We start from the raw sequence: 21,627 nt of genomic DNA, 5'->3' as shown, positions 1-21,627 counted from the left end.
TTCTTAAGTATCTGATCATTTATGTGATTTGGTTTCCAAACAGGACTGTTATATGGGACAAGAACAACATTACTGCCCAAGGCTTTCAAGATATAGCTGTTGCTATGGAAAAGTAAGTTTTACTTAGGACTTCTGTCTAGAAAAATAGAAAAGAACCAATGGTGTTTGTGTCTCTGTGGGGTAATACAAGTAGCAGTAGATTGGGAATCAGAAGATCTGGGTCTGATTAGTCTCCTGCTAACCAGCCATGGGACCTGGGAAGACCAACGTTGACTTTCCTCTGGTGTGAGTTTCTTCATCTATAAAATGAGAGCAGAGATGCTTATTCCACAGAACACACAAGATCATGGTTGCAGGGGGGTGGGGTGGAGGGTGCTACACAGCGGTCACCTTGCTTCTTTCTCCTTGTGGTTTTAAATCTCCTTCCACTGGATCTCACTTTTTTTGCCCAGGATGACAACTCTGAATCCAGTGGTGAGAAGAAAGCTGAGGTCCAGAAAATAAAAATGAAATTGAGGAAATGGCAAGACCAGGGCTCACTGGTCTCATTCCTGTAAAAGGCTTTTTTAAAATTACCTTCGTAACTAAAGTCTGCAACTATTATTTATTGTCAAATTTACTTTCCCAGTAAACTAAGTGAGGAAAGAAGAATACAAACGTGGCTGAAAAAATGCTAGAAATCTGGTTCTTTCTGAGCTTTTCAATCCTCCTATTGTATTCTAATGGTAGAAATGATCAAAGCAGATTTATAGCATTAAAAACGACAGGTTACAAAATGTAGGAGGGAAATTAGGGGCCAGTAGCATAGAAGTTGGGCCTTTTAGGAGGGGGAGGGGGTGCTCATTATTTTGTGTTTTCCTGCATGCACGGCCCCTCAGGTGGAGCTGTCATGCCCAACATGGTGACCTGGATAAAAGCCTAGACCTGGAATTAGGAGCCCTCCATTCAGTCCCCAGCTCTGTCACCAATAAGCCTATGATCTTGAGCCTATGATCATTTCACCTCATTGATGAATTTTTCTTTTATAAAGTGAGAAATCACAGTAAATTATCTCTAAGTGGCTTCAGTTCTAAATCCCGTGGTTCTCCTTTAGCCAGGAAGTCAAAGTTGCTGCCACCACCAGCCATCGCTAAACATGGATAAGGCAGCTTATGCCATCAGTCGTCATGGCCACTTCTGCCGGGAGACTTCTGTGACTGCAGAACCTCCTGTAATTACACCCATTGCACACAGAACCTTTGAGTGGAAACATATATTTACAGATTGCTGCATTTGGGTGCTCACAGCACAGCTGCCACTCTAATGATGTTGCAGACTGCCAGCCCAGGCAGGTCTTTGTGAGAAGCCAAGAGGATGCAGCCTCAACACTCCACGTTTCCAGATTGAAAGTAGAACTCCCTGATCACAGTCTGTTATGTACTCTGTGCTACAAGATGCCAATGGTGTGAAATCACATTTGGTTTAAATAAACCACACTGGTCTGAAGCATGATGAAAAGTGGATGAGGGAAAAGAAAAGCTTCATGGCTGCGAAAAGAGACGTATTATCTGTTAATTTCAGTTGGCTGGTTCCTCTTAAGTCAAAAGCAATTTTGCTCAAAGCTAAGGTAAAAATTAAAGTTATAGAAATAACAGCGTTGTCTTTGCTGATTATTTTACTTTAAGCCATCTTGTCAGTTGGACTGGATGAAGAACAGTAGTTTTTTTTTTCCCATTAGGTAACCATCCAGATTGGCTGCTTTTATTAAGATGACTGTTTATTTTCTTTATTATTTCTTCATTATTAGTACCTATTTTAGGAATGAGTTGTTAATTTATTCTTCCAGTAGAAGCCACCTGACTGTCCATAAGAGTTCCACCATGAATGCTGCTTGTTGTTGAGAGACCTGAAACAAGCCAGCTGTGGGATGCCTAGGTACCGGTTGCCAACACGTGGCCCACAGGGTCATTCTTCCTGAGTGTCTTGTAGAAACAGATGCATTTTGGTTGGGAGAGAGGAGGCATCTCCAGGTCTAGAGTTTGTGGTAGGGGAGCAGGTGTGAGTGTTCATCCAGACACACAGCACTTCGTAGCAAGTTCAGGAACACAGGCCAGAGTGCGGATCTAGAGTTCTCACGCAAAAATGACTCACCCTTGCATTCTTGTGTCTCATCAGCTGGGCAACAGCCGTGTGAGGTATTACGTAGACCCAGAGTTCCACAGTTGCTTTACTTGGTGTCTAGAGCCTGGGGCACTCGGGCTGATCTAGGGTGCCCACTGCCAGGCCCTGCAGAGGTCAGGTTGTTGAGCCTGCAGGAAGGTTTTCTAAAGATAGTCACTGGTCTTGGACTTGGTTATTTAAAGGAACCAGAGCCTGAACAGATGGTTTTTGTGGATGTTCACATCCTTGGCTTGGCGAGCAAATGTTTTGGTTCTATTTTGGGGTTTTCCTCTACTGTTCCGGGTCTGTCTGTCACGTTGTCACTGTGGTAATCAAGTTACCTTCAGATCTGTCGGTGACTAAAATCCAAGTAGCTAGTTGATGCTGGACTTTTTTCCCAGCCTTTCTCTCAGACCATCTCTCCAGTTCCAATTTGAAAATCCTGTCCTTACTGTAACTGAAAGCTGAAAGCAGAACAACAAAACCAGATTCCTTCAAGTTGCGTAGGTTTTGTAGACAGCATGAATCGACGAGGTCACTTGTGGTGTCGCACAGGTGGTAGGACCACCTACCTGCAGTCGAGGGGCCTAAGATGGTCCGGTAGTTTAGAATTTTCTAAGACACTCTGGCGACTCTTTTCAGATTTTAAAAGGGTGCTGAACTAAGATAATAGGAAGTTATTTTCAAATAAACATACCATTTTCTCCTTTTTCTAGGAACTACACGTTGAGATTTATGCCAATTCCTATGTATGATGCTTCTCAAGCCTTAAAAACAAACCCTGAAAAAACAGAAGAGGCTCTGCAGAAGGTATTGAAGGATCAGTAACTTAATTATAATAAATTCACATTCGAGTGGAATTGTGTGAATAATACATTCTGAACATACGAACAGTGCTTTGTCTTTTACAAAGCTTTTTTCACATTAGCTTGTATTCTTAGGATCATGACTGGCATAATGCATGACTGGGGGAGGAATAAAATAAAGACTAGAACTTGTCATGAAATTTAAATGGAGTAAAATAACATTCTTACAGCATCAACGTGCCAGACTTAGGCATGGATACCTCCCTCTTCGTCCATTGGAGAATGTGTACAAGTGAATGACAGCTAGCACAACCTTCATCCCCTTCATCCTCAACAGCTAGAGCCTTCCCTTCCTTCTTCATCGAGAAATTTAGGGCATTACTGAGATCTCGCTTTACCACCTTTGTCTATAAATGTGTCTGAATCCACACCCATGCCCACCTCCTTTCTGGCAACCCCAGAGGATGATGGGTACTTTCCCCTTCAAAGCCCAGCCATCTTCAGTGCCTTTGACCCCAACATCTCTGCCCTGTGCTGGAAACTTGCCCTGTGAGTCATTCCCTCGCTCTTTCATATCTTCATCCTTCTCGTTCTATGGTTATGGCTACCTTTCTCTCTACTTTTAGATGTGCTCAAATATTTCCCATCTAAGGAAGCCTGCTCCACCTTTATTATGATGTTATTTGGGAAATCTTCTAAATCTTTCTTCCCTCTTTGTTCTTTCATCTGGTGGTACCACCCTCTGTCCAATCTCCTAAGCTTGACTTTTTTCCCTCTATATCTTCTGTAGCCAATCAGTCACCAAGTTTACTGATTCTAGCGCATAAATCTCTTCATTAACTCTCCTTCTCTCTATTCCTATAACAGATGCCTTTATTCAAACCTCATCCTCTCTCACCAGGATGATTACATCCTCTTGTCTGTTTTCCATGCTGCAGTCAAAAATAGCCATCTTCTTTCATGGTGAAGTTGATCAGACTAAAACGTTCAATCCATTCCTCCTGGTGGCTTTTAGGATAAAGCCTCATCTCCTTAACTTATCATGAATTTCTGCCCAGGATCTGCCTCCTATTCACCGCCAATTTCATCTCTTACCAACTCTTAGTCTTTGTTTTGCTCTACCTCAGGGAACTTGTTAGAAATGCACATTCTTGGGCCTCAAACTGGGGTGGGACTTAGCCATCTGTGTTTTTCTGAGTTGTCCTGATGATTGTAACATTTGAGAATCACTGCTGGACTCTGGATGATACTCGTGCTTTCCCCACTACTGTGCATATCTGTTGAGATTGAAATCAAGGGTCAGTTCATCCAGGAAGACTTCTTGGAGTCCCTTTTCCCTGCTAGGTAGGTGGTCTTCTCACAATTTCCTGTGGTTCTCTCTGTCACTGGCCTTGTGACATTGTTTTAAGTTACCTGCCTCTTTTTTTTTTTTTTCTCCCAGCGACTGTGAGCTCTTTGAAGGCAGAGCCTATATTTTTCATCTTGTTTTATTCTCAGAAGCTAGTGCAGTACCTGGCATGCATGCTTGGATGTTCTTTAGACATTCAGTGAATTAAAGGGAGTAAGGTTGGGAGTGGAGGGGAGAGGAAGCTGTGGTGTAGCAAAAGAAACCATCTAAGGTTTGGATTCAGAAGATCTGACTAAATCAAACTCTTCCCAGCGTTGTAAATTCAGTATGTATTTAATTTTTCTGAACTTTAGTTTCTCCATCTACATAAAAAATAAAGCTACACAATAACTGTATTTAGCTGACACTTAGCATATAGTTTATACTGGGTGCCTGACACTATTTTAAATGATTTACATAAATTAACATCTGTCATCTTTAAAACAAACCCATGAGGTAGGTTCTATTATATGCTCATTTTACAGATACGAAAACTGAAGGGCAGAGTGATTAAGTAATTTACCTAAGGTGTCCATGAGGATCAAATGAGGTGGTATATGTGAAAAGCAGTTTGTAGACGGTAAAGCAATATACAAATGTTCGATATCTTTACACTTTCCTAAAGGATATTAGTCAGCTTATAACAAAAGACATATTCTACAGAAACAAGGTTTCTGGTTTCAGATTAGACATGTAAAGAGTTTGGAAGTCATCATTGCCATCCTCACAATAAGAAAAAAAGAAAAGCTTAACAAACAGAAAATCAGTGACTTTTCTTAGGTCTGCCAGAGAATTGAGGTTACAAGGCAAACTGTCACCCTGGAAACTGGAGAGATGGTAATACAGAGAATCAAAGCTTACCAGGGGCAGAAGCTAATGGAGCTGGTAACTCAGAGGAATGCTTAAACAGTAATTGATGAATTGCTGGAGGCTTAGTGTGCACTAGTTTAAGAGCTTAAAAAAAAAAAAAAAAAAGCAGCTAAATACTCCTAGGTGCTTAGTCTTAGGGAGGCCCTGACCTTTGCATGGGTTTTAGTTACAAGAACCCAAGTTATCACAGTGAAGATTGGAGGAGGATGATTCACTCCTGTTTCTGGCAGGGGGAAGGGAAAAAGTAACCATTTTGAAATACACTCAGAGCATGCTGTTCTCCATAACAAAGGCCTACCCTCAAGAGAAACTATTCTACCAGAGCCTTATCTGACCTAGTAGAAGACAGTTAGACCACTGCAGCCCTTCCAGCCTTCCTGTTGCACATAAGGGAGGAAAACAAAAAAGACCAAGAAACACTTCTGAAGGTCACAGTCCAGGGACTCAGGCCTGGTTTAAAAAAAAAAAAAAAGCCTAAATTTAATCACATGATTATAGAATGCTTCCCCTCTGTATTATACTTCCATCACAAATCAATTATAATAACACTGAATTACAACTAAGCAAAGCTGTAAGACACTTTATTTAAGGAGGCATTTCTAGGGAAACCCCAAAACAGCAGGGGAGACATAAACAAGGTCAATAGAAGAAATTAACTGGCATATACAGTTACAGCAGACTTTCAACACAACTCAGCTTCTAGCCAGATGAACATAAAAGCCTCACATTAAAAGAATGATTACCTCAGTTCCTATTACTAGCTACATGATGTCTGGCTTTCAACAAAAAATTACAAGGCAAGCTAAAAGACAAGAAAAACACAGTATGAAGAGACAAACATCAGAACCGGACTCAGATATGACACAGATTTTAGAATTATCAGACAGGTAATTTAAAATAACTGTGATCAAATATGTTAAGGGCTCTAATGGAAAAAGTAAAAAAAAAAAAAAAAAAAAAGCAAGAACAGATAGGTAATAAAAGCAGAGAGACAGGAACTCTAAAAAAATCAAAAGGGAATGCTAGAGATCAGAAATGCTGTAACAAGCAAAAAAATGCCTTTTATGAGCTCATCAGTGGACTGGACACAGCTGAGGAAAGAATCATTGACCTTGAAGATATGTCAGTAGAAACTTCCCAGATTGAAATGCAAAGAGGAGAAAAAGAAAAGGGGGTAAAAAGAACAGAAGATCCCAGAACTATGGGGCAATTACAAAACATTGAACATCCTGGTAATGGGAATACCAGAAGGAGAAGAAAGAGAAAAGAACAGAAGAAATGTCTGAAGTAATAATGACTGACAGTTTTCCAAAATTAATGACAGACATCAAACCACAGATCCAGGGATCTCAGAGAACACCAAGCGGGATAAATACCGCCTCCCCCACAAAAAAAAAAATGATGTGTAGGCATATCATATTCAAACTGCAGAAAATCAAAGACAGAGAAAATCTTGAAGGAAGCCAGAGGAAAAATATACCTTACATATTGAGAAATAAGGGTAAGAATTACATCAGACTTTGAGTCACAAAGCATGCAAGCAGGAAGAAAGTAGAGTGAAATATTTATTTAAAGTGTTGAAAAAAAACCCCCCAAAACCCAGCAGCTTAGAATTCTGTATCTAGCAATATTTTCCTTCAAAAATAAAGAAGAAATACTTTCTAAGACAGCAGTGTTACAAGGGGTGAAAGGGAGAAATTGGTGATACTCCCTTATAATGTACCTGTACCTGCACTATTTGTGAAACGGTATACAGTTGACCCGTGGACAGCATGGGGCTTAATCTGAGTATACCTTATAGTTGGCCCTTCTTGTCTTCATCCATGGATTCAACCAACCATGGACCATGTATGCTGTAGTATTTACTACTGAAAAATATCCACTTATAAGCAGACCTGTGCAGTTCAAACCTGTTTGTTCAAGGGACAACTGCAGTGTTATTTGAAAGAGGAGTTGGATGAATTGTAAATGTATATTGCAGACACTAGGGAAACCACTAAAATATTTATAAAGAAGTATACTTAATATTCTAAGGAGAGAAAAGTGCAATCATATACAATACTTAAAACCAGAGAAGGCAGAAAAAGAGGGGAGGTTAAAAGAAGAAACAAAGAGCAAATGCAGAGTATGCAAATATATTAATTATAAAAGTTGTGTCTTTTTTAAATGAAAATTGGTGACTTTAAAGCTCATATTTATTGTTTTTTTCCCTATAGTATTTAACTATGCTCTTATATATTCAAGTTTTCTTTTTTTTTTTTTTTTTTTTTGCGGTACGCGGGCCTGCTCACTGTTGTGGCCTCTCCCGTTGCGGAGCACAGGCTCCGGACGCGGAGGCTCAGCAGCCATGGCTCACGGGCCCAGCCGCTCTGCGGCATGTGGGATCTTCCCGGACTGGGGCACGAACCCGTGTCCATTGCATCGGCAGGCGGACTCTCAACTACTGTGCCACCAGGGAAGCCCCTCAAGTTTTCATTTTAACAGAACTGTCCTCTGGAAGAATTAAGGCTCTTTAATTTTACTCTACTGAAAAACAATATTGTGATTCTATACTCAATCTTTATTTTTTTTAAATATAAGTTTCCTTTATTAAAACAGAATTTTTTTGCCCTCTGTGCTGCTGCTATTTTCAGCAATGAGACTGAAGATGTCTGACTGACTGTAGACTGTCTCCCAGGTCACTGCTGCCCAGGGGTACTGGCAAATGTGATTAATGACACTTTTGGCTCTTCCTCTTTCCTTTTGACCTGAGTCAGGCCCGTGTCCTGTCCTGGTTCTCTGTCTTGGTCTCTAATGGTGCACAGAAGGAAAGTTTACCTTGTAAACTTTCCAGATGCAAATACTTTCAGCAAATAACTTTCACCGTTATTAAAGACACTTAAGCATTGTTTTTCTTCCTTCCCCTTGCACTAGCTTTTAGAAATGAGCTTTGACTTTTATTTTTTTTTCTAAAATATTCCCTGCGGGCTCAGTCTGTGAAGCACTGTTGGTGCACCTGGGGAAGGCCTGGAAGCGCATGGGCCAGCCTTGGGTGCACTGCCTGTGTGTGAGCTCAGCCTCCTGAATAAACAAGCTGCTCTCAGAACTGGCCCATGGCCAGGGCTTAATGAGGCCAAATGTAGAAGAACAAAACAAAATCACCCAAAGCTGGGTGGCAGTGTGCCTGTCATATTTTAGGCAGAATCTTTTTTTAGCAAAGACATTCTACCTTGATGGTAATGTCACCTGGGAAAGAGATGACTTCTTGGGAAGCAGCAAGAGAAAATTAATGTAATATAATGTCATGGTATTAATGTGTCACTTTAATGATGCTTCATTTCAGGGATCTTTTTTTATAATATCTTCATTTATGTTTAGTAGAATGGTACATTTTGTTCTGCTTTATGGTTTCCAAGGATGATAATAATTATAGCCTATATTTTAATTATTCCTAATTGGTATTAAGTAGTAGTCATTTTAGCATATGCAAAATGAAAATGAAAATGTAATAATCCTGAAAGCCTCACAGTTACTAGAAATTCTTAACCAGGGAACTGTAGTGACAAATTAGAAGCCAAATGGTTAAGTTGCGTTATGAAAACAAATAAAAACAACAACTGAAAAAAAATAGATGGCATATTTAATCATCTTAATCGTTCTTTAAAAAAACACATTAATAGGTATTCATTATAATCAATAGTTTACATTTTTCAATGTATTATATATCCATTGTATATTGTTCTTCAATACTTTATTTCAATCTAGTTATCATTTGTATGTTTGAATTTTTCATAAAACATTGTCTATGTATAAAAATATAGATTGTCAAGCAACTTCAAGATTTCTCATTTTCTGTAGAAATCCATTTTCTTATTTTTGGTAATTTTGCTAAAAGCATTCCTGTTTTTGAGAAAACATGTAAACCTGGTGGATTAAGGAAATTGGTATATGGTTTTGAGTTGTACCAGCCTGTATCCTTCCAATTTTGTACCTATTTTCTCCTTTTTTCCCTTAAAATAAAGAATTTTCTGAGTGCTGGTCGATAAGGCCAAGGGGTTCAGAAAGGACCATCCATACACTGTAGGGGTATTTATTTAGCTTCTGAACTGTTTAGTGGTTAAAAATTTGTGAGAGAGAAAGATTGCGATCGTGTACAGGAAAGTGATGAGAAGTCACTAAAAGGGATCTCTAACCCTGCAGGCAATTAAACACTTGCTCATCTTTGTCAAATACTGAGTCACATAAAAATTACCCTGGTTACCTGCGAGTGAAATTTCTAACTAAAAACACCCATAATGCATCACGACAATAGCCAGTTTCCCCATCTCATACGTTTTGTGGGGTCAAGGCCCTGGCAGGATGTGTGAATTAGTTGCTTGGGTCTTCAGTTTAGCAACTGGCTATTGCACTTATGATTTTACTCTCTGCTGAGTCGAAATGTGTTCTTGAGAGAGACATGTGCTTAATTTCCAGATAGAAAACTATCTGCTCCGGAATCACGAGACTAGAAAATACCTTCAAGAGCAGGCCTACCGCCTACAGCAGGGCATTGTCACCAGCACCACGCAGCAGGTAAGAAGGTGCCAGTCTTCTCCCAGTGACAGTTCCTCCTCCTACACATGCTGAACTGACCCTTTAAAGAACCAGGGACCAAGGATTTTTATCGTTTGAATCATTCCCAATGGGGCAGTAAGAACCTGTTTCTGAAAATGACAACAAATGTTAAGTAGAGTTTAGAAATGCTAAATATGCATTTTTCATTGTTGATGATTTCTGCCTTTTAAGATTGTCAGTAAGGTGTATCTTAGATTTATATACAACTATTAGGAACCCTGGATTACAGATGATAAAAGTCTGAGGGTAATCAAATTTGCTACTTTGGAGACATCCTATTCTTTTTCTTCTACTCCCTCTCACTTCTATGAGTAGGAAACAAATTCCCAGATTCTTCTGAATAATTAAGAATTTGTTAAGAATTATTCTTCTGAATAATTAAGAATTTGTTGAATGTTAATTAACACAAGTGCTGAAGAGAAACTAAACTGTTTTTTACTTCATTCCTCTTCTCTCTACCCAACTTTAGAATAAAAAAAGTATGGAATGTTTTCCTCCAAAAATGTTAACCAAAACCAAGGAACATAAGATATTTGAGGAAAACCTATAGGATGTCAAAGAAAGAAGAAGATAAACCAAAGAACTGAGCTCAGATAATTCAGAGTACGGCAGAGGACTTTAAAAAAATATTGTAATAAGTAAGTTCAGAAGGAATTGAGACAATATTATATCCATAAAATAGGAATGAGCTGCTATGAAAAAGAATAATCAGAGAATAAGAAACAATGCTTAGCAGTTGAAAATATGAAGACTGTAATATAGAATTAAATTAACCAATAGGGCACAGATTAAGCTGTTTCTCTGGTAGAAAACAAAAGGAAATCTTAAAACATGCAGTAAAAAGACAGATAAAATATATGAGAGAAAAGTAAGTCAGAATCATGAAGAGATTAAAAGTGACCAATAGCCTTCTAATAGGAACCTTGAAATTTAAAAAGAGACATAATAGAAAAAGTTAAAAAAGAGAAAATAATAGAAAAGCATTTCATATGAATCTTGGGGTTGACCTACTGAAATTGATACGGATGAATGGGTAAAGGCCCACACCTCATCAGAACACTGAGAATAAAGAAAAAACATCTTAAAGAGTTCCAGACAGAATAAACAGGCTATCTTACAAGGGAACTGGAACCAATTCTTAGCCTCAATCTCAATTGCTAGAAACAAATGAGGTTCAGAGGGGGATTTGTTTTGGACCAAGAATTCTATATCTAGTCATTTTATCAAACAGATGCGAGGGCAGACTAAAACTGTACTCAGACATGGACCCAGAAATTTTACCCCCAATATTCCATATGAAAAAAGGCTTTTTGAGGAAATTCTCCAGCGTAACAAAGAAAAACAAGAAAGTATACAATACGAGGTATAAATAAGAAACTGAACCAGAAACGAAATCATAGAAGTTATAAGAGCTGAAAGAAAGCTTTAAAAAGTTGCCACTTTGGGAAAACCTGCTTTGAGCTGCAGAATTAAAAGATACAGGATTACATTTCTTTCTCTATGAATCCCATAATCATAATTCTATACCTGCATTTTAGTGGACTTAAAATTTTAATATCAACTTAGACAGGAAGGGAACACCTAATTATTACTACACTAAAAAATTTACATGTTGGAAATTTTAATGTAAAAGTAATGAAACTAATTAAAATTCGGAGTTGAAGAGGGAAAAAGGTGAGTGGTAGTATAAGTATACTAAATTTTTACTTTTTGTTTCATGGAATAATCTATATTCTATAATTCATAAATAAAAAATACAGATGTAAATCTATTTAAAGTTAAAATGGAAGCCACCAAAAGAATTAAAACAGAGTGTTTTCAAAAATGTTTATTTCAGCAGATTGAGAGGAACTCACTGGTAGGGAAAGTTTTGTCATTTGAGACCATTTTGTATGGTTTGTTCTATTTTCTTACCTTGGGCAGATGTCATTTTAATTTTTTGTGGTGTCTTTGGTTTTGGTATCAGGGTAACACTCATCTCATAGAATGACTTTGGAAGTGTTTCTTCCTCTTCAATTTTTTGGTATACTTTGAAAAGGGTAAGTGTTAAGTCTTCTCTCAGTATTTGGTAGAATTCACCTGTGAAGCCATCTGGTCCTGGACTTTTGTTTGTTGGGAATTTTTTTTTTTTATTACTGATTTCATTTCATTACTGGTAATTGGTCTGTTCATATTTTTTATTTCTTACTGATTCAGTCATGGGAGATTGTATGTTTCTAGGAATTTATTTCTTCTAGGTTGTTCATTTTATTGGTGTATATTTGTAGTAATCTCTTATTGTTTGTATTTCTGTAATGTCACTTGTAACTCCTCTTTCATTTCTGATTTATTTATTTGAGCCCTCTCTCTCTTTTTCCTTGATTAGTCTGGCTAAAGGTTTATCAGTTTTGTTGATATTTTCAAAGAACCAGCTCTTAGCTTCATTAATCTTTTCTATTTTTTTTTTTTAGTCTCTATTTCTTTTATTTCCACTCTGATCTTTAGGATTTCTTTCCTTCTACTAACTTTGGTTTTGTTTGTTCTCCTTTTTTGAGTTCCTTTAGGTGCAGAGTTATGTTATTTATTTGAGATTGTTCTTATTTCCCAGGATAGGCTTGTATTGCTATAAACATCCCTCTTAGAACTGCTTTTGCTGCGTCCCATAGATTTTGGATCATTGTGTTTCCATTTTCATTTGTCTACAGGTGTTTTTTGATTTCCTGTTTGACTTCTTCAGTGATCCATTGGTTGTTTAGTTGCATATTGTTTAGCCTCCACATGTTTGTGGTTTTGCACTTTTTTTCTTGTAGTTGATTTCTAGTCTTATACTGATCAGAAAAGATGCTTGGTATGATTTCAATCTCCTTAAATATATTGAGAATTGTTTTGTGGCCCAGCATGTGATCTGTCTTGGAGCACGTTCCATGTGCTCTTGAAAAGAATATGTATTTTACTGCTTTGGATGGAGTGTCATTTTAATTTTTTGTTGTTCCTTTTTCTTAAAAGAGAATGAAGGAACAATGTCCATAATAAATGAGTTGCGTGTAATATTTAAGTAGGTAAAATTATATGGATGACTGCATACATAGAGATTTGTGAAAAGTATTCACCAAAATGTTAATGATGGTTCTCTCAGGTGCTGTGATTAGGTGATTTTTATTCTCTTATACTTCACCGTATTGTTTGAATGCTTTACAGTAAGCATGTATTATTTATATAAGGAAAAGTAAAGCGATATGTGTTGAGAAAAAGAAAAACAGTAATTATGAATATTAGTGAAGTAACAGGGAGTTTTGAGAAGGAAAACATTATTTTGACCTTACCAGTGCCTTAAAAAATCTAAATTGTTTTCCTGCAGCAGACCAATATTAGCCTTTAGTACCTTATGGTTTACTGTTATTTCCTGGTTTTAGTGTTTAACATTAAAAGCAACGAGAGTGCTAAAATCTTACATTGAACCTTTGCCTTGGGTTCCTTTATGAGCTACCATAATGCAGGCTTTTCTTAATACAATATCCTTTTAACTTTTTCCCTCATTTACAGGGGTTTTGCTCATCCAAAAAAATTACTGCCACAACCTTTAATGCTAATTCTTAAAAGTAGGTTTCATCTTCTCAATCAAGAGGAAATTATACACAGGAGGCATATACAGATGTTTCATTCTGCATGGGTGAATAAATCATTCTGAATTATTTGAGTCATTATGTAGTAGGTATACTGCCACCTTTTTGCTTTAGGGATTTCTTAGGACATGATGATTAGCAGTTTTCAGACTTTAATTGTTTTAGTCACCTTAGGAGAGATTTATCTCCTTCTTATTGAAACTTCTTATTGAAGTTTCCAGAAATAGGAACACAGAAAGAATAGACCCTCTGTGACTACTTCTGCCAACCGCATAGCCAGTCATCATTTCCGGGTGACACTGAGGGATTAAAATATGTTTCAGTGAAACATTGCAGTCTCATAATTGTTCACATATTTGTTTTTGTCTCTGGTCTTTGTTTAGGAAAGACCTTCACATGACGACAGTCCACCTCAGACCTTCACATGACTCAACATTCCACCTCTGCTTTTGATCGCTTCTTTTCCATCTTATAAACCCTCTTAATCAAGAGTTAGCAAACTTCTTCTATAAAAAACCAAACAGTAAATAGGCTTTACAGCCTGTATGGTCTCTGTTGCAACTACTCAGCTGTGCTATTGTAGAGCAAAAGCAGCCATAGACAATATCTTCATGAGTGAGTGTGGCTGTTCCAATAAAACTTTATTTACAAAGACAGGCCCAGAATTGATAAACTATGCTAAGCCTTCTCACCCTTAAAAAACAAAACAATTTTATTGCCTAGACCTATTTACTTAGCACACTCTCTTTCCTTCCTTTCATGTGCAGATATTTATACTTGCTTTCATGACTTCTTTGCTACCCACTCACTTTGCAACCTTTCAGAATGTGCCCTCTGTCCCAATCTGTCTGCCGAGATGGCTCTCAATGGACCTGGTCACCGAGTCAGAGGCCTTTTCTCCCTCTTTGTCTTTTGATGAAAGGAGGCCGTCTGTATGTGTAGTGGTCAGGAACTTGGGCTCTCAAGTCAGATGACCTGGATTTAAGTACAGGCTCTGCTATTCCCTCTCGGTGGGAACTGTTGTTAGTCATTTACTAACCTCTTTAAGGCTTGATTTCATCTGTAAAAATGGGGAAAATGACTCAGAAGGTGCTGTGACAATTCAGTGAGGTGATGCGTGCAAAGTACTTGGCTCCTCACTGGTAAACGTTGTTTGTAGCTATATTTTTATTATCACGATTATTATCATTATTATAGACTGTTTCATCTTTCTTAAGACGCACTTCTTGGTTCATCCGACAGTGTGCTGTTCTGAATATTTTTCTACTGCTCTTTGTCTCCTTTCTACATAACTTTCTCTTTTTATCCTTCAAATGCAATCATTTTTCAGAGTTTTGTACTTAGTGCTATCTGATCTGCTTCTGCCATTTTTAACTCTCATCTGTGGATGACTCCTGGATCTATCCTCTCAGTCCCTGTTTCTTTCCAGAAAATCCTTTTTTTTTAACTGCTTGTTCAGCATCTTCGTCCAGATGGCCCTCTGAGAGAGCACGGTCACTACGACCAAACTCATCCCTTGGACTAACCGATTTTGCCATTTCTCTCAGTGACATCATCATTCACTGAGGATAGAGCTCCTGGAGTCATCTTGGATGCCTCGTTTGCTTTCTTCATCCAAGGTCACTATTCACTGCCCATTTACCTTCAAGGTGTTTTTTACAGCCATTCTTTTCTTTCCGTTTCTATTGCCTCTCCTCTTGTTAAGGCTTTTTATTAACTCCCTCCTATGTCTTCTTTTACAAGCACTGCAAAGACTAGTTTATTCATCTTCTATGTCTCCTTGTGCTTTTTTTTTTTTTACATCTTTATTGGAGTATCATTGCTCCACAATGGTGTGTCAGCCTCTGCTCTACAACAAAATGAATCAGCTATACATATACATATGTTCCCATATCTCTTCTCTCTTGCGTCTCCCTCCCTCCCACCCTGCCCATCCCACCCCTCTAGGTGGTCACAAAGCACCAAGCTGATCTCCCTGTGCTATGCGGCTGCCTCCCACTAGCTCTCCATTTCACGTTTGGTAGTGTACACATGTCCATGCCACTTTCTCAGTTTGTCACAGCTTACCCTTCCCCCTCCCCACATCCTCAAGTCCATTCTCTAGTAGGTCTGTGTCTTTATTCCCGTCTTACCGCTAGGTTCTTCATGACATTTTATTTTCTTAGATTCCATATATATGTGTTAGCATACGGTATTTGTCTTTCTCTTTCTGACTTACTTCACTCTGTATGACAGACTCTAGATCCATCCACCTCATTACAAATAGCTCAATTTCGTTTCTTTTTATGGCTGAGTAATATTCCATTGTATATATGTGCCACATCTTCTTTATCCATTCATCTGTTGATGGACACTTAGGTTATTTCCATCTCCTGGCTGTTGTAAATAGAGCTGTGATGAACATTCTGGTACATGACTCTTTGAATTCTGTTTTTCTCAGGGTATATGCCCAGTAGTGGGATTGCTGGGTCATATGGTAGCTCTATTCTTAGTTTTTTTTAAGGAACCTCCATACTGTTCTCCATAGTGGCTCTACCAATTCACATTCCCACCAGCAGTGCAAGAGTGTTCGCTTTTCTCCACACCCTCTCCAGCATTTATTGTTTCTACATTTTTTGATGATGGCCATTCTGACCGGTGTGAGATGATATCTCATTGTAGTTTTGATTTGCATTTCTCTAATGATTAATGATGTTGAGCATTCTTTCATGTGTTTGTTGGCAGTCTGTATATCTTCTTTTCTCCTTGTGCTTTTTACAGCCCTTTTCCTTTGTATCAGGGAAGCCGAGTCACTGTCAGTGTTACGGGGTAAGGAATTTTTAGATCTTCACAGTTGTGGGAGAAGCTGGGGGAATAGATGCTCTATGCCTTGTACATGGTGTTTCAACTCCTTAACCTGTGCCTGAGTCTTATACTATCTTGCCTCAACTCAGCATTCCAGTCTGATCTCCCACAATAAAGTACCTCTGTTCCTAATCAGGAAATAGGAATCACAAGTGTCTGGATATGCCATTGCTTATGTTCATTCTTTGCTTTTAAAATTCCCTTCTCTTTTCTCAGTTTGTAGAAATCTTTCAGGACCCAGTCTAAAAGCTACCTTCAGCATTAGCTACATGTGATCCCTCCCTTGACTGAAATCCTTTAGAACTTTCTGTCATTTATTTTGTCATTGAATAAACGCTTATAAGGGTCTGTGATGTGGCAGGCACTATTATAGGAGATGGAGCTTTGGCAGTGAACAAAATGTGCCTGTCTTTGTGGATATTACATTTTGCAAACTTTATATCTTGTGTTATTGTTAATATGTCTTTCCACTTCTAGATTTTTACGTTGCTTGGTGGCAAAGGGTATATCTTACTCAGGACTGTATCTCATTCAGTGCAAGGTGTTGAGTATATTTCTTTTGAATTGAATAAAGAAATAGACGTGGAGGAAGATAAAATTTTCCACGAGTAAGCTATTTGCTGGGACTGAGAACAGTTGTAACAAGTTGCAAGCAACCGAAGATAGCATTTATTGCTAATGGTTCTAAGTTCTGCACTTGGGTTCTATAGCCCAGTATGTTTGGAAAAGCCTAAGTGGTCACCACCAAGTGACATGTGAGTTCCTGTGTGATTTCGTTGCCAAAGAAGCCAATTTGACTTATACCACATAAATGAAAGTATATTTTCTACGTTAAGAAAGGTGGTAGCCCCGTTCAGCTTACTGATCCACTCTTCCTGTGTTACAATCTATTTTATTGAGGGGGGGGGCATGTTTTGTGACGGTCTTAGATGGAGGGAGAATTCAGAGAAGTGACCTGGGGTGGACAGGGGGAGGTGGCAGTCAGGGACCACACAGTGGTGTCACAGTAGAATGGTAGAAGGAACTGGGAATGTCAATCCTGAAGAAGAAAAGATTAGAGAAGATAAGACTGGGCAAGACTGTCACATGGAAGAGAGCTTGTGACTGTTCAGAGTGCTCTCAAGGGGGAAGACATGTGACCTGTAGAAGAACATGGGAAGACAGATGAGGGCTCAAAGAAGACCAAGTCCAAGTACATTTCCTTGGAAAAAAGTGAGCTTCTCAAACTATGGCAGTTAACAACTTTCCTGGGGTGCTTTAGAAAATGGAACACTAGGGCTTAGGATAAAGTAGGGAGTTGAAAATCAAGAGCCCAAATGCAATCATCTACCTGAGGTCTTTCATGAGATAACCAAAGAGATGACAGTCTTTCAGACTGCAGTTTCCTTTGTTTTTATTTGTGTATCTTAGGGACTTGAATATGAACTGAGAGTCAAAATCCTTGGTTTCCTGTTTTCAAAATCTCCAGTTGGTACTCTGTGTAGTCGTTCTGTGTCATCTTAAATAGTTTCACTTTTCTGGGCCTTGAGGTCTTTAGTTGCAAAGTATCTGAATGTGATCTGTTGGGCTGTGCTGAACCTTAGCAAGTGTGTGTACAGAAGAATCTTTGAGACTTGTGAGATTTCATGTCTTATTTGAATCGAAGAACGAAATTTTTATGTTTCTTTTGGATGTGATTTTAAAAGTTCTACTTAAAGACCATTTTGCTGAGTTCATTTACACCCTCTCTCCTTGGTGTACGCTTAATGGCACACGCTTCAAGGGTCTCTGGTCTCATGATTATTAAAGATGATCAGTTTTATGGTACCACATCCACATGCCTCTCAAATTAGTCTTTTGTGGCCTCAGATGTATATCAGTTCCTTTCTTAGTATGGGGTTCATTTTGTTTCTTGAAATTAGGTATTCATTCTTGGTGAGATATGAATTATTGATGACCATTTTTGTTTCAGGAAGCACAGATCAATACAATAGTTGGAAGAGCTGGAATTTATATCAATTAAGATTAAAAAAACATAGTTCTCTTCAGGACTCTGTGTAAATGCAGAAAATTTAGATGTGATCCCTGCCTACAAGCTGAGATTTTGGTTAGGGAGATGATTATTATATGAGAAGCATTATTCACGGAACTTCTTTTTCCTACGAGACTTGCACATAGTTCACTTATGTAGCCTCAGTACATTTTACAGTCATAGGAACTGTTCTTTTTTTTTTTTTTTTTTTTTTACTTTTATTTGCATTTATTTTTTGTGTCTTTTATTACTAGGCCATAAGTTTTTGTTTCTTCAGTTTCTTCTGGGATATCTTTTTCTTCTGGGCAACCTCCTCTTCTGGTTTAGGAACAATCTGTTCTTTTTCAGTGAAGATCATCTCAGTGTGGCAGGGAGAGCTCATGTATGGGTTGATCTGACCATGAGCTCTGTAAGTCCTACACCCCATCCTGGGGGCTTTTGTTCACCTGGATGTGCTCAATGACCATCTAAGCCCTTAAGTTCAGCATTACTCTCTGCATTTTTGAGCATGTGCAGTAAAAATTCAGCACTCTTTTTTGGGCCACCAACCCTGCGTCCAGCCCCATTGTTTGGCCAGGGCACACCTACGAGCTCCACCATTGTAATGGCAGAACGGCACACGTTGCTTCTGTAAAGTGACATCCTTCAGGTACTTGGTGGCTTTCGGATATGTGTACCCTTAACGGCCTGGGCAGTTTCACAAGTGTTCTTAAAGTGAACGCGAGGATTTGAACCTCTCGACTTGCATGATTTTGTGGGGTTTTCTGGGTCAGGTGAATAACGAACCATTTTTAGAGGTCATACATTAACATTAGCATCACTGACCCTTTGTCAAGAGACTAAGTGCTTTGAGTGATGTTATTTTACTGGGTTGTCTTCATCATACACTAGAAAAGAAGATGGAGTAGACGTTACGAACCTGATTTTTTAAAAGAGAAAGGCAGGAGAATCGGTGATACTGCAGCAGGTAGATGCGGGCTCTATAATCAGACCTTCAGTTTGCTGAGCAGTGTAGTAAAGTTTCTATTATGGTGGAATTTATGGGGGAAGGAGGGCTCATTTTGGCTTCCTATAGCTGTTATACCAAATAATTCAAACTAAATAGAGAAGTGTGAATTTAAATAAAAAAGGTTGTTGCTGGATCGCCACCTCTGCTGAATGAATTATCAGGAAGGATACGACTTGATATGTAGGGTCTCTGGGGAATAAATATTTTTTTTTTTAAGAATAGACAATCTGCAGCTCTGATCAACACATATATATGGAATCTAAAAAAGAAAAAAAAATGGTACTGATGAACCTAGTGGCAGGGCAGGAATAAAGATGTAGACATGGAGAATAGACTTGAACACCTGGGGTGGAGGGGTGGGAAGCTGGGATGAAGTGAGAGAGTAGCATTGACATATATACACTACCAAATGTAAAATGGATGGCTAGTGGGAAGCAGCCGCACAGCACGGGGAGATTAGCCTTGCGATGACCTAGAGAGGTGGGATAGGGAGGGTGGGAGGGAGGCTCAAGAGGGAGGGGATATGGGGATATGTGTATGCATATGGCTGATACACTTTGTTGTACAACAGAAACTAACACAGTATTGTGAAGCAATTATACTCCAATAAAGATCTATTAAAAAAAATATTGGAGAAACTTTTAAAACCACACTGTAATTGTCTTTTTCTTCAGACATCTTAGCTTTGTTCACGTTTCTCTTTATACATACAAATAGAATAGAGCATAATCTTACCCTTCTGTACTAGTTTTTGTCCACAGTAGTGATCTGCCACTACCCTGTGGGTTTTATGTTTAAATCCATGAAACATCTGAAAGTGATTCAGATGTAATTAACATGGGAGAAGGACCTTAATAGAATAGAAACTACATGTTATTAACTTTATTATTGCCTATGTTAATATAATAAAACCTCAGCTTATGCTTGTTTTGGTAGAAAATTACCTGATATAATTGAACTAATTAAAAAATATTAATTTCCAGGGATGTTCTTATTTCCATAATATTGAGACCAACTGGCTGTGGGCATCATTTTGTCATCAGCTGCCTCAGAATTGTACATCTCCTTTTTCTGTTTCCTCAGTACCCAGCACTGTGTCTGACGCATAGAGGGTACTCAATAAAAATTAATGAAGGAGAGTTACTATCAAGCAAAATGTCACTGAGTAGCTATGAGATTCTGAATCACCAAGAAGTGTTCACTTTTGTTCTACATGCTGCATTTCCTAAGGCAGGAGAGGGGACCAACATCCCTTACATGTTTGTTTGGAATTAACGCTGCTAAAGGTTTCTTATAGAAATAGATAAATTAATAATTGGCTATAAGCTGTCTTGAAGATTCCAGTTAGGAGAAGTATTCATCCTCATTCAGTGTTTCCTTTTGTCTGAACATTGGCTGTGCTGACTTGGGTGCTTGCTCTCCTTGTTATGTGTGGAGCAGATGATTGACAGAATATGTGTGAAAGTACAAGATCATCTCAACTCTTTACGAAACTGTGGGGCAGATGCTGTCCAGGAAGATCTAAAATCAGCAGAAAGGCTCATGCGTGATGCTAAGAACTCTAAAACGGTGAGTTTCACTTCCAGCTACATGAGTCCTGTGGAATAAAAAGACTTTAAACTTTTTAAACTGGTTTTAGAAACTAGTTCTAACTAAATTTACTTTTCTACCCAATTTCAAGGTTACTAACAAGTGGCAAGGTGAACTGAGTTAGTCTTTGCCTCCTTTCTGTACCCGTGCTAATTACCAATAATCAAAATACAGTTGTCCCTCAGAATCTGCGGGGGGGATTGGTTCCAGGACCCCCTGCAGATACCAAAATCTGTGGATGCTCAAATCCCTTATATAGAAAGTGGTGTAGCACAGGTGGGCCTCCTTATCCGCGGGTTCTGCAGCCTCGGATACAGCCAGCCGGCTGTATAGAATTAAAAGCAGAGGGTCAGTGTGATTTACAAAGGGTATAATCAGGTTCTAGGTAACTGGGAGGTAGTTGTAGTTTCAATGAGTAGCAACTCATTGCACATGATTCTACTGCCAAACTGATAGCACGAAACTCTCCTCTGTCACCTCTAAAAGGAAGCTTCTCTCAACTTAGACTGTGGTCCCCAAAGTGTGATTTCGTAGAGAAAGGACTAACTGGGAGTCAGGAAACCTGGGATCTGGTCCAGGCTCTGCTATTAGAATCACACAAGCATTGAATTTTATAAGTAGGAGGAATCTTGTGGATTAGTCAGATACTCTCACACCCGAGATGAAGACTTTAAGGCACAAACAGGTAAGGTACTGTTCCTCTGGGTTTAAAGCTGGACCTCAGTTTTTTAATTGGTATAAAGGGCCTTTCATCAAGACGATCTTTGTTTATCTCT

The 21,627-nt window shown here is 38.6% G+C and overlaps 1 protein-coding gene across 13 annotated transcripts in view; it reads left to right on the top strand.

The window, feature by feature from the left end:
• The window catches only part of CARMIL1 (capping protein regulator and myosin 1 linker 1), a 316,706-nt gene that overhangs the window by 223,971 nt on the left and 71,108 nt on the right, over positions 1-21,627 (top strand). For 12 of the 13 annotated variants that reach the window (XM_030881247.2, XM_030881244.2, XM_060307235.1 and 9 more), the window contains 4 exons: positions 44-112; positions 2,856-2,949; positions 9,655-9,753; positions 20,702-20,830. In XM_030881247.2, the coding sequence (XP_030737107.2) occupies positions 44-112; positions 2,856-2,949; positions 9,655-9,753; positions 20,702-20,830 (391 nt within the window). The remainder of the gene's footprint in view (positions 1-43; positions 113-2,855; positions 2,950-9,654; positions 9,754-20,701; positions 20,831-21,627) is intronic. The other variant, XM_060307233.1, reaches the window with a different exon arrangement.

The sequence above is a fragment of the Globicephala melas genome, chromosome 11, assembly GCF_963455315.2.
Source record: "Globicephala melas chromosome 11, mGloMel1.2, whole genome shotgun sequence".
Lineage (NCBI taxonomy): Eukaryota > Metazoa > Chordata > Mammalia > Artiodactyla > Delphinidae > Globicephala > Globicephala melas.
Note: the sequence above shows the minus strand (reverse complement) of the source record. Positions and strands in the feature narration are given on the sequence as shown.